The 13,404-nt window shown below is 39.2% G+C and overlaps 1 protein-coding gene across 5 annotated transcripts in view; it reads right to left on the reverse strand.

Annotated features, from left to right (window-relative positions):
* Positions 1–13,404, reverse strand: part of SVEP1 (sushi, von Willebrand factor type A, EGF and pentraxin domain containing 1) — a 1,063,460-nt gene that overhangs the window by 39,636 nt on the left and 1,010,420 nt on the right. For all 5 annotated transcript variants that reach the window (XM_085641350.1, XM_085641349.1, XM_085641348.1 and 2 more), the window contains 3 exons: positions 10,583–10,759; positions 9,334–9,504; positions 3,053–3,148 (listed from right to left, as the gene is read on the reverse strand). In XM_085641350.1, the coding sequence (XP_085497476.1) occupies positions 3,053–3,148; positions 9,334–9,504; positions 10,583–10,759 (444 nt within the window). The remainder of the gene's footprint in view (positions 1–3,052; positions 3,149–9,333; positions 9,505–10,582; positions 10,760–13,404) is intronic.

A 13,404-nucleotide genomic window follows, 5' to 3' on the forward strand; every position in this document is an offset into this window, starting at 1 on the left:
TTAGGTGAGCACAGAGGGACCGCCACACGGATGTGTGCTGTGCTCCCCAAGTCAGGGGCAACCACCGGCAGGTTTGCCGGAATCCCCCCTCCTCCCTCCCTTCTCACCCCTGCCTCCGGCTTGGCTAGGAGAATCTGGTTGTGGAGCCAGAGTCAGCAGTTAGTACAAGGAGATGCAGCCATTCCAACAACCTCAGACGCACCATATGTGCGCCTGCGCCATTTGTCCCCTCCTCCCCTCAACCAGACAGTTATTGCTGGAATAAACACAGTGCCATATGGCACAGTCTGAGAAGAAAAGGCCGTTCTCACTCTTAAAACATTTCCTGATGAATAGAAAAATACGCACGCATAAAAACGGCACATGCAACACAGTAGCATGCACGGGTGAGTGGAAATGGATGCAAAATATAGGCAAACGAAAAGGGAACACATAAGTAAATACTCATGCTGAGACATGGGCGCACACCCTACATACGTACATGACCGAAAAGTTCACAGACACACGTATATAAACGCAAATATATATACGTCGAGAGTTGAACGCATGGCACAAACAATTTAGGCATTCAGAAAAAACGTAAAAACACATGCACATGTACACACTGTGACCAACGTGTACTCACTTAACTGCTCATAGTGACAACACTGACGCATACCACGCAGGTGTGAATCACAAAGACACAAACACTTGGACCACAGACAACAGGCAACTTGTACAATCTGGAAGGCGCATGTAACCATTAAATTAAACATAGTCGTGAATGTGTTTGGAACCTCGAGCCTTAATTAGTCTTCAGGGCGCTGGAAGTTTGTTGTTAAGAGAAGAGTGCATGTTGACGCAGGTACAGAATCTGTGGTTCTGTGGCAAGAGAGCTGTGCTTATTAAAAAACAAGGGAGGGTGAGAAGAAACGCGGGGCTGCAAAAGTGAACGTGACCGCCATCTGTTTCCAATTAACGCGATCGCGAGACAGGCAAATGTAAACATGCGCGGACGCGATAATTGGAAACAGATGGCGCCGCTGCTCGCTCCCGCAAGGTGAATGCCGTACATGCACGAGTGCTCACTGGAAACAGTGCAGTACATGCATGAGTTTTCCTAAAAGTACAGAACGATTCCAAGAGGTCATCTCCTAAGCAGCGCTTGCGCGCTGCTAGGCTCGACCTGAAAATCACCACTGGTGGGGGGTATCCAATGTACTTAAGGTATTAAGCAACTAGCATTTCGGGATTTAATGGCACACTAAGGAGTGACATAACTAGTGATTAAACTCAGCTTTGCTATTCGCTACATTTTGAATCCAATCATTTTCACTTGTGCTGCTGCCATTGAAGAATCGCCTCTTTCAAGAACGCTACATCACAATGCATTAAAGTTTCACAACCCACAGTGCATTAATGTTTCACAACCCAACAACCTTACCTCTAATGCGTTGGCTTTATGCTTGTACTTGACCCTGTGTTGTGCTCTGCTGCCTTTTGGCTAAGTTTGCACTTTGGAAATCCGATATACATACAGTCATACAAACATGCACGCAGTGTTATCTTGCAGCTAATCTGACTGCATTGATAGACCTGCATCCAGTCTTTTACATTCGTACATGTGGGTGGTATAAACATACTCTGCAGCCTAAGTGTGACATTCAACTTTTATGACACTGGGACATTTAACTTTTATGACACTTGTGCATGTCGTGAACTAAGTTACTGTGGCTTTACTTAAATTGTAAATAAGCTAATTGAGTTTTGCTAATGTTACACTATGTTTAGAGGTCAAAACAGCTGCACCGTGAAACTAAACATCTTTCTCGCGGAACCCATAATTCAAATGCCAACAAAACCTACCCAAAAATGGGTGCGATGAGGCACTCAATAATGATGCACTTTACTATTCAATGTAATTCTCTTTTTGAAGATTCAGCCATTTGGATGGGTCAGCTTTCTATTGTGGACCTTTGTAAAATTTAGGAGGAGAGGTTGTCCTTTTTCTCCAACAGTATCTGAAGTAACAGCCAGGAGACCCATGATTACATCACAGAGTTGGCCATTTGTGCCTCATTAGCCCCTCAACATCAACTTATTTTACAGCTGAGTGTTATGAGAATGGTATGGGACAGAAACTACTGAAAGCTATTATGGCTAATATAGCCCTCTTTCTGTTCTATTCCTGGTGCTCCCTTACTGAACCTCCAGATGGTAAGAGCAAATCTATTTAATTACATTTGAATACACATTGATAACCCTAAGTTAATAAATATGGAAACATAAAGCATGTGAATCTATTAGCAATCCAAATATTCGGAGCATGGCATTACATAATACCTAATCTCTAGTACGAAGGGGCGCCATGCTGTGTAAATACTTTCTTCGCTTTATTCTGCAATAACATTCAATTTTAATGAAGGGATGAGGCGGAGATGAATTAAAACACATTTCGATGGACACTTCAGGTACCTTTTGATTCACAGTGAATTTAACATTATATTGAAAAACACTCCACAATTAATTAGTGTACGCATGCACAACGCTATTAGCGTAGATTGGGCCCCTAATCAACCTGTATCAAAGATGCACCTCTTGGAGTTAGGGTCTGGAAAGCTCTTTGGACCCAGGCAGCACCTTGATAATCCCCCCAAAACGGTTGTTGAACTGTAGACAATGTGTACTCTCTGAGGGAGAGGAGTGACTCTGATGCATTTTGTGTAATGGAACATAAGCAGATTGCAGAAGACTTTACATAAATACTCCCTTTAAAGAAAAATATTAACATATCTTAAAAAAGTAAATTACAGGTGAAAAATCGGACTTTTCTTTCATTTATATTTAATATTGGCACTAAGCTGTTTTATTTGAAAAGACAGTGTACCTCTACCTACTAACACATTTCCCAGGTGTATTAATGTGAACCTTAACACAGCCTATACATTTCCTGTACCTGCTAAAGCAATTTAGCGTGCTTAAATAACAGAGAAACTACACACAGCGCTCTATTAAACTCCTTAATAAACATATAAACAATACATTGTCATATTTTTCATATGAAAGTACGTACGTTCTTCACAGAGACGTCCCATCCACCCGTCCAAGCAGGAACATGCATTGGGCCTTTCACAAACTCCTCCATTTTGACATGGAAACCTGCACACAGCTAAAAAGAAACATGAATAAGGATTTGAGGATACAAGAATTGAGAACATTGTGCTGAAATATGAAATCCCATTTAAAAAGCAACACATATTGGGGGGCTATTCACAAAGATAAATATAGAAGTGTACATTTATGCATGCACATATTTACTATTACACCTAGGTGTAAATCCACGTTTTTGCTATTTACCATTTCCTAATATCTATTTACACATAGGTGTAGACTTAAATATACTCTCCAATCCCTACTACTACATGATTCATGAGTGTAGTTACTTTTGCACTCATCGGTGGACATTTTTGCAACAGTGGCATAGATATTCAGGGAGGAAATCATAGGCAAGCTTATTTAAAAATTATCACTCTTAAATTTTTTTTTACAAATATTGCAATGTCAATCAACCAATCAATATTCTTTATTCGATTTAAAAAATAAAATCATAAAAGTCAGACACAGTAAAAAACAATTTAAGATATTGCAATGTAAAATACATTTAATTTTAAATATTGATTATTAACTTAGAAATGATACTGCAAATGTGACAACACATAGTTGATATAATTAAATATGTATTAAACAATTATTTTATGTAACTATAATCATTCAATGTAAAAAAAGATAATGATTAGACAATAACTAACTATAAAGAAATGTGCCTACCCCACTGACATTTTTTATCTTTATTTAATATATAGTAAATGTTGTTATATGCTATAGGTTGACTTAATTTAAGCTTTTTTAATAAATTATTTTATGTTTTATTTGTTTTTTAAATTAAGTTTATTATTACATTTTGCAGGAACTGTACTAAGGTATCTGATTGGTTGGACCCTACTTGGAGTAAAATGTTGCGGCCACATTTACAGGATTCGGGGACTTGGTCCCCGTCTCCTGATGTAAGAAGTAAGCTATTAGAGTGCAGGATAGGGATATCCTGAATCTGTAGCACTTGTTGGGGGGAATGGGGGAGGGATGGAGACCTTCTGCCATGGAACAAAAATAATGAAAAATAAATGTTTCTACTGTGGTACTCAGAGGGGAGTCGTCACACAAGCTTTCTCTCTATGGTAATGCAGAACTGTGCAAGCTTCATTAGCAGCTCATAAGAAGTTGGGAGCAGAGCCTAGCTCAAAGCCATGCTCAGCAGGGAGTTGGCTGAATATGATTAAAAATAACTCAAAAACGTTTTTATTAAAAAAAAACAAAAGGAAAAGTGCAATTATATTAGAAGGATCTTAGCTTGTGTTTAAAAAAAACCTTGAAATACACTGAAAAAAGGATAAAGTGACATTAATTAGGTGCTCAATTCAGATAAGAACTAATGTTTAAAAAACAGAAATCACTGAAATTCACCAGTTATAGTTTAGTAAACTAACTATAACTTGTATTATGAATTCACAAAATACATGTTAAAGGACCTCATTGATGATATCACTGATGACATCTCAAATGACAGTGTATATGGTTGTGTAATTATCAAAAGGCAGGCCTACTGGCTTTGCCAATGTGTCCCCAAATTCATAAAAGGAGAAATATATAATAACAGATCAAACCAATACAATTACAACTGCAGTAAAAAGATAAAGGGTAGCACTCCTTCACAAAATGATGATTTTCGATTGTTATTCCTATAGGAAATTTTGTGAAGAGATACTGAAAAAATGACTTACACCAAATTTGGAAAACAGTTAGAACTTTACTCAGGATGTGTGTTTCTGATTCTTTTGTGTAAATCTTTTCAGTCATTCTTGAGAAAATCTTTTTTAAATAGGTGCTTGGAGTGGTCATTTAGGGGTAAGAAATAGTGATATTTGTAGTGTTGGTATCCAGATATGCTCTGATTGGTCACTTTATAGGGGACTAGTCAATCCTGGTTGGCTGGCCATAACCTAAACAATATTTTGTGGCAGCCATTACAGGACTCAGAGATGTGTTCCTTGCATCCTGAAAAAGAATGAAAAAAATATGAGGAGGCAGAGTGAGCACACCCTGACCCCAAGGAAGATGTGGAGGGGGTCCAAACAACATGCTGTGGTAGCCATTACAGAACTCGGGGACATGGTCTCCATTGAAATGCATGTTTTTGAAATCCTGTTTATGAGGGTGACAAAAAGGAGCACGGCACATACAAAGGGAAATCACAGATTTGCATCACAATATAAATAATTTGTTGGCGGTACCATACTAAGTTTTGTAATTGTGGTGTGTTCTAAGGTGATTTTACCCTGTGAAAAATGCTGCTCCTTTGCTCGGATCTGATGAACAATATTTGAGCCAAACTGTTTTCTCTCATGGTTTTCTCATAGATGTCTTGGAATGTACTACAGAAGCTAAAACGAGAGCACATTTTCTATAGGGTTACACTATCTACCTCATCCATGTGAGAATAAGCTCTGATATTATGAGTAGAACATGTACTTCCAATAGCATCAGACTGAAGCTCCAGTGTTCTACTGCAGTTTCCCACAGTGTTTTAAAGAACAACTAGAGCGCTAACATTCTGTATTTATAACAAAACTGTGGCACACCTAAAGTTATCTTGATGAAATCAAAGCTGAAAAAAATGTCTTTTAGAAATTATCAAAATAAGGTTTTGTTTTCTCATAGAAATTATAGTTAGTGCACAAGAAATCTAAAATGCCAGAAGCTAAGATGCTATAGGTAGCCTGATGATCAGATTAAAGAAAACGTTTTGGGGAAGTTGATGTGATTAACAGCAATTGCTGCATTACTGACCATTCATAAGGAAGACACATATTTTGAGACAGGGCATCTGCAATGAAAATAAAGCTGTAGAATTGCTATATTCTAGATGAAAATATTTAAAAGGAAAGGGCACAAAATCCCTTATACTATTTCCTGCAAATGTGTTAAGGGATTTTACCAAAGATCAGAAGGTAGGTGGTTGAAAATTATCACAGAGAAACAAGTTTACATTTTTTTAAATGCATGCATGCATGACATGTACTACACCGGGCTGCTTTAGCACGAATATTGTACATTTATTCTGTTGACACAGTTTTGGGTGATGCAGTAAACACAACGGGCCCGATTCACAGAACTAACTTAAGACAAAATCCTAAACTTACTACCATTTTGGTATTCACAGAAGGCACTTACTCATTTTGGTATTCACAGAAGGAACTTACTCATTTCGGTATTCACAGAAGTTAGGAGTCCTAACTTTAGGACTCCTAAATGCCTTCTGTGAATACCGAAAGTCTTAAAATTAGGATTTTTCTCAGTTTAGTAGTAGTATAGTTAGGACTCCTAACTTTAGGACTCCTAAATGCCTTCTGTGAATACCGAAAGTCTTAAAATTAGGATTTTCTCAATTTAGTAGTCCTAAATTTTCGACTCCTAACTTTAGGACTCCTAAATGCCTTCTGTGAATACCGAAAGTCTTAAAATTAGGATTTTTCTCAGTTTAGTAGTAGTATAGTTAGGACTCCTAACTTTAGGACTCCTAAATGCCTTCTGTGAATAACGAAAGTCTTAAAATTAGGATTTTTCTCAATTTAGTAGTCCTAAATTTAGACTTAGGACTACTAAATTGAGAAAAATTCTAATTTTAAGACTTTCGGTATTCACAGAAGGCATTTAGGAGTCCTAAAGTTAGGAGTCCTAACTATACTACTACTAAACTGAGAAAAATTCTAATTTTAAGACTTTCGGTATTCACAGAAGGCATTTAGGAGTCCTAAAGTTAGGACTCCTAACTTCTGTGAATACCGAAATGAGTAAGTGCCTTCTGTGAATACCAAAATGAGTAAGTGCCTTCTGTGAATACCAAAATGGTAGTAAGTTTAGGATTTTGTCTTAAGTTAGTTCTGTGAATCGGGCCAAACATGTTGATAGGTTAATAGTTTCCATGAGCAAAGAAATGGCAGTAGCAATGTTCTATTAAATGTGCATTCATGTTATTATAACCATCTCAGTTTATTATTATACTACCACTTCTCCGGTTTTAGAATAAGACTAAATGAGTTTGCACACGTAACCTAAACATTTAGGTCCTCATGTAATTATGTCAAATCACATTTGCTCTGCACAGTAGAGGGTTGGTCACAGGGCCTGAGGCCTGAGGCCCTGCAGCCAGCCCTTCACAGTCAAGCAACCCCATGATGTGCACAGCCTTCGGGTGTGTGCAACAGCTAGGTACTGCATCAACCACCCCCAGGCTGCAGCCAACCCCCCGCCGGGAGAGGTGGTTGTGCAGCCCCCTTCCCAAGTCGCTATTAACCCTGGGTCCTGGGGCCTTTTGTTTTTAAAAAGGGAAGTGGGTGAAAGCCCGGGGACCTCTCCCTGAGCCTTAAAAGGCCCCCGTGCCACAGACCAAATGGGCCACAGGGACCCCCTCCCCCGGGTTCATACTTCAATTCTAGGGAAGGGATCACTTGGTTCTCCTACCAAAGCCTTAAGAGGAGCCAGGGACCTCATTCTCCTGGGCCAAATACCTTGCTATTAGGGGAGGGGTGCCTGGCCCCCCTCCTTAAGCCCAAATGGGTCCCAGGGACCCCATCACCTGGGGCCGCACATAACAATGGGGGCTGCTGGTAGCCCCAGGAAGAGCACAGTGGTCTCAGCCAGCTCCTGTCCTTCAAGGACTAGGGACCCAGGGTATCCCTACCCATTTATATATATTTTGTTTTTAAATTGAAGGACAGGGGGCGAAGTCACTGAGTCCTGTAATGGCTGCCAGAAACCTTTTTCTTCATTTTGGCAGTCAATCAGAGCATTGCTCCCACAGGAGCTAGATGGCCCAAAGGTAAAAAAGCCCTCTTGGCCAATTAGAAGCCTCTATTTATATAAACTGGGTTTGAAGGACTCTCTCGAGCCCAACTGTACAGATATACAAATAATTTTGTACCCTATTCTTCCAAAAGCAACTGAATGAATTTACACCAAATCACAAAGAGTACGCTTTCTGGACCAAGGTCTAGCTTCCTACCAAATTTGTTGTACTTCTAGTCAAATGTTTTTGAATTAACGCTGCCTAAAAAAGACTATAGAACATGCATGGCGAATTTGGTTTTGGGATTTGCTTGATAAATCACTACAAAACTTTCCAAGAAAGAGCTTAGGTGGCTAAACATTTTTTGGGAACATTTCATAAACAATTGCCAAACGGTGTAAAAATTATTAGCAATCCAAAAAAGCAGACTTAACTATAACTACCCGGTGGCGACCACCAGGAATATTGATTGCGCTACAGATAATGTTGCTGTAACAATTCAATGGCATTTTAGACATCTTTAGTTTGAAGTGCTAAAGCATTAGTAAAGTTTGTATTATGGATACCAGTATTAATATTAGTGTAAAGGCTCATATGAAATTAGGAATCACACTTATATAGCTGTGTCTTATGCACAAAGCATATTGGCAAAAAAGGTCCCGGATATCTGCAAAATCTGCATCCTCGTTACTCCATCCATCCATCCATTATTTGTCCATCCATTCACACATCCATCCCTTCATCCATTATAAACGTGCCTACCTATCGACGTATATAAACATGCATGTGTACATACTACATACAAAACCAGCTAAAAGCTTACAATAATGCTATTCCAAATTATCCCAAAAAAGATCCTTCAAGAGGCTAAAGGATGGAGGCAGATTTTTGTGTGTTCAATGCCTGAAAATGGGTGACAACACCAGTCAGTAGTTCCGTTTGGCAGTAGTTGACAGGGTTGCAATTTCAAGAAGGGGAGTGTCTGGACTTTGACTACTGCTTATTTGTATTTATGTTATGTGACTTTTTTCCCAACGAACTCTGACGTGTCTGATCTGATGAGCAGTAGACCACAGAGAACACTGTGTAACTAAATAATAAATAAAAGTTGTCGCTGATGGGCTTATTATGCAAACAATTAGAATAATGATTGCTGTGTGCGAGCTAAAGGGAACTCCTTGCGTTATGGAATACTTGAATATTTCACAATTTGTGTAGAACACTTATAATGAAGGTTCCAAATATCTAAAAATGTATAAGTTAACATGCCATTCTTCAGTATACAAAGTAAGATCTGGTATACTATTAGAGGTCTATCTTTAGGTAGTATATCATGAGAAATCTCATCTGACATAGACTGGAACACTCTACATGAAGCATGATTTTCATATCTTCGTTTAGTGTACACATCAGTTTCAACACAATATTGCTAAATTTTACATATTACTTACCCTTGCAGACTGGTGCTGCTGTCCATGTCTCATTTTCCAAGCAAACACTACGAAGGGACCCTTCAAGCATGTACCCACTATAGCAAGAGTATGTCAGCATGTCACCATAGTTATAGAAGGATCCTCTGATTATTCCATTTGGTACACGAGGAGGGGGACCACAAGATATTTCTAAAACAAAAAAAATACATTAACAAGTAGAGATTTAAAATTAGATACTGTATTTGGTTTTATATTATGTAAATCAGAACCCCACACTGCAGGAATTTTCACAGTTCTTTCAATTCAGGCAAGATACAGACCGGTCCTTTGCAACATTGTTTAGAAAGTATGGGGCATATTTACAAGCCCCTTGCGCCGCTGGTGCGTCACTTTTAAAATGGTAAAAAGTCACGTTATAAAAAAGCTTCTAAGTTTTCTTTATTGTACAATAGGTTCTTCAGATTTGCTTGTAGCCTGTATTATAGCCTATCACAGCCAATGCGTTTCACCCCATTTCTGACATATATATACATTGAGATTGATGTCTGGAATTGGGTTGAAGGACTGCTTTACAACATATGCCTTTACAATGTAATTAGGGTCTCATTTGCAGTTTGTTGTAAAGGCAAAGAGATACTAGTCTATAGTACTACTATTAATGAGAGTAGGTTCAAATTTATAAAATGTATGAGGGGTGGATTTCATTGAGTCACTTTCCTTTGGGGGAATGGCATCGACACTTGTTTTTCCCTTGCACCTCAATTGTGACGAGGATCTTGGATATATAGCCTATGGGAATATTAAAAAGTGCAATATTGTCCTCATGCCCGATCCTCATCTGTGAATCGTTCAATGTATTTGGTTTCAATTGGTCCAAATTAGTTAAATAATTCTCCATTATTTTTTAAGGGACAGGGTGTGTTCAAACTCCCAGAAAATATTGAGTTTTCTTATAAGGGCATATAATCATCTTCTTAGAGAATTTCATTTGAAGTAGCTGATTAGTAATCTCATGCAACAAATAAGCAAAAAGGGTATAAATTGATTTGTTTCGTTTGTACCAGTATTTTCTGTTTCCTGACTTGAAAGTAGTCAGAGAGATACTAGCTCTTACGAAGTCTTGAGAAGTACAGATAGCAAAAGGTGTATAATACACAAAGGCTCCAGGGTTACTAAAGCTGCCAGATGCAATAGAGACCCACTGTTTCAGAGAGAAGACAATGCAGAAAACGCCCCTAAGTCCCCCCATCTTTGTAGAAGTACTTACTTTCACACTTTGCGCTTGTCTGTGTCCAGGTCTCTTCCGTGTTGCAGGTCATTAAAGCATCTCCGCGGAGTTGATAGCCCTTTTGGCACTTAATGGACACGTTCTGGCCAACAAAAAATTCGGTTTCAGATACAACAGCATACTCAGGGATGATAAAAGGCACTGGACAAGGATTTGCTGTAGATAAATAATGAAGAGAATTCTCTTGAAGGATGTTATCACATAGGAATGATCATGATTACTCAACGTTCTAACAAACAGTGGGCTTTATGACAGTGCAGGATTTTGGCCTTGATTTCCCATTCACTTTAGTAAGTAAAATGACCTAAAACAGATCACTATCTTTAAACTATACGGAAGACTGCAGTAGTAAAAAGAAGTCACGTTTTAATAGAATTGTGCTTTTTTTTAACCCAATTGCAGTATGAAGGAGTAAGACCTTTGGATTTCTGCTTGTGCACACATTAATCCATCACTTCATGCCTAAGTCATGATGATAATGGCATGATCAACAATTGATAATGTAGCTGGCCTTGAGTTGAGACATCACTGCTAAGGTTGCCTGCAGTAATGTTATTTCATGACTCTGTTGCCTAAACCTACATTAGTCCTTCAACCCTGGTATTGTCAAAGATCCAGCTATGTTTATACTACATCTCCCATTACTGATCTGCTGTAAAGTTTGATGCAACAGTTCACAAACCGAATCAGCAATAAAAGTGCATGATCAAACTCATATCAATAGTTAATACAGTAAAGACAGGGTGCTCCCTTACTACACACATTTGAAGAATGAACATCCGACTATTATTTGCACTGGAAAGTAGCCCGAAACGTTTTACAAACAGCACTTTGCATTACGTTGTGCTACTCTGCATTGAGGGAGCAGCCAATGGGTTGAAGTAGGACATTTCCAACACTGCCATCCATGGTTTCTGATATAAAACCTCTATCTACTAACAAGGGTGGATAGAGTGAAGAGCTAATTAAATGTCTCCTCGAGGCAAGCATTACATTGGATAAATCTTTTAATTTCTCCTAACTTTTCAGACATTGCATGTGTGCAAAGTTTTAAAATGTGTCTAGGCATAGTATTTTGTACTGGATGGTTACCCTTCCGGTATAAAACCTATGCTACACGTCGTGCTCACACCTTTGCGCTGTACTACAAATGTGTGTGTGTGCTGCACTAGGCAACCTAACTGTGCATCACTGCTGTTAAGAGAGCAGCTGCACTAAATGTTAGTAGATATGGCTCTCCAATGCTCTTTCCCCCTAATGCAATGCACCATAGCAAGTTGGTTGCTGCCTCGCATTGTGCTAGAAATGAGTAAAAGTGGCACTCAGAATTCATGAACTCCTTTATAAAATAGCCATTCATCAGCCATTTTTTTTGTCAATTTTGCATGTGCTAACAAAAAGGCAAGAGGGTGATCCCCAAGTAATGTTTCCACACCTACTTTGTTACAGGGGAGTCAAAATGCAGTTAACACACATTTACAAACAAATCTATGCATGCATGAAAAGCTTTGTGAGCCACCAATCTGTATTCCCCAATTGAAGCAGTGTTGGGGTAGAACTGATGGGTAGGGATGTTCAGGACCTTTGTGCAGAGATGGAAAAGATCTGCTGCCTTGTTTTTTCTATTTCATACTTCTTAGTCTGTAGTCTGATGGTCTCCTGGCAGCTGTACGCTAAGAACTGCAAGAGCTGGTGAGCTTGTCGGCATGATAACTGAGGGTGCTGGTTGCCATGGCTTTGTAAATGATGCAAAAGGGTTTTGAAAATGAAACAAGCTAGCAGGGAGAACCAGTGGAGTTCCATCAGGATGGGGGTATTCTGATCATATTTTTCAGGCCTTGGAAGAGACATGCTGTAGTATGTAGGAGTCCCTTGGGATGCCTGTGTGGAGTTTGGCAGGCTATAGAGCAGGTCATTACCACCATCCAGGTTGAAGAGCACAGGGACTGGAATAGCAGGTTTGAGTTTCTTTAGAAGAGAGAGATAGCTGTTACAAGGACATTATTCTTTTTCTAACAATCTGTTCCTTGAGGGTGACTTGGATGTCCAGGGTGAATCCAAGTGACCTGGCAATCAGTGAAAGTTGAGGTTTGAAGCCATTAAGATTCAATCAGTGGGTCAGATGTGCACTGGTTCTTGTTTGTGCTTCGTATAAAATAACAATAATTCTGTCTTAATTGGGTTGAACTTCTGGTAGGTGCTGGACATCCAGGCCTGGGTGATGTGTCAGCAATGTGTGAGGCATTAGATCTCTGAGGAGACTTTCAATTAGAGGTGTGTATCATCGATATATTGGCCAATATTGATGATGTTATCAGTCAGTAGAGCACCAAGTGGCTCTTTGTAAACGTTAGAGATGACAGGACACAGCATGGAATCCTGTGGAACTCCACAGGTGATAAACTGGTGTCTGTTGGAATAAGAGGAGAACCAGTGAAGGACATTGCTAATATATGTCAATGGACACTCGAGGGTGCATATGAGGATGAGACGGTCAATTGAGTCAAAGGCAGCTGAGAGTTCCAGCAATATCAGGAGGCGAGGTCATCTTCATCTGTGGTCGCAAGGACAGTGTCTACTATGTTTAAAATAGCAGTCTCCATGCTCTAGCATGATATGAAGCCAGAATGTTAGATAATAAATCTTGATGTGATGTTGGAGCTGAACATAGACTGGTTTTCCAATGATTTTGCCAATGAATGATAGTTGAGTGAAGGTCCGTTGATGAGGTCATCAAGGCCTAATGTACAATTCTTGAGGAGGTGGAAGGATCTGACCTCTCTTAAGATCTTCAGGGAAGA

This window comes from Triturus cristatus, chromosome 2_2, assembly GCF_964204655.1.
Source record: "Triturus cristatus chromosome 2_2, aTriCri1.1, whole genome shotgun sequence".
Lineage (NCBI taxonomy): Eukaryota > Metazoa > Chordata > Amphibia > Caudata > Salamandridae > Triturus > Triturus cristatus.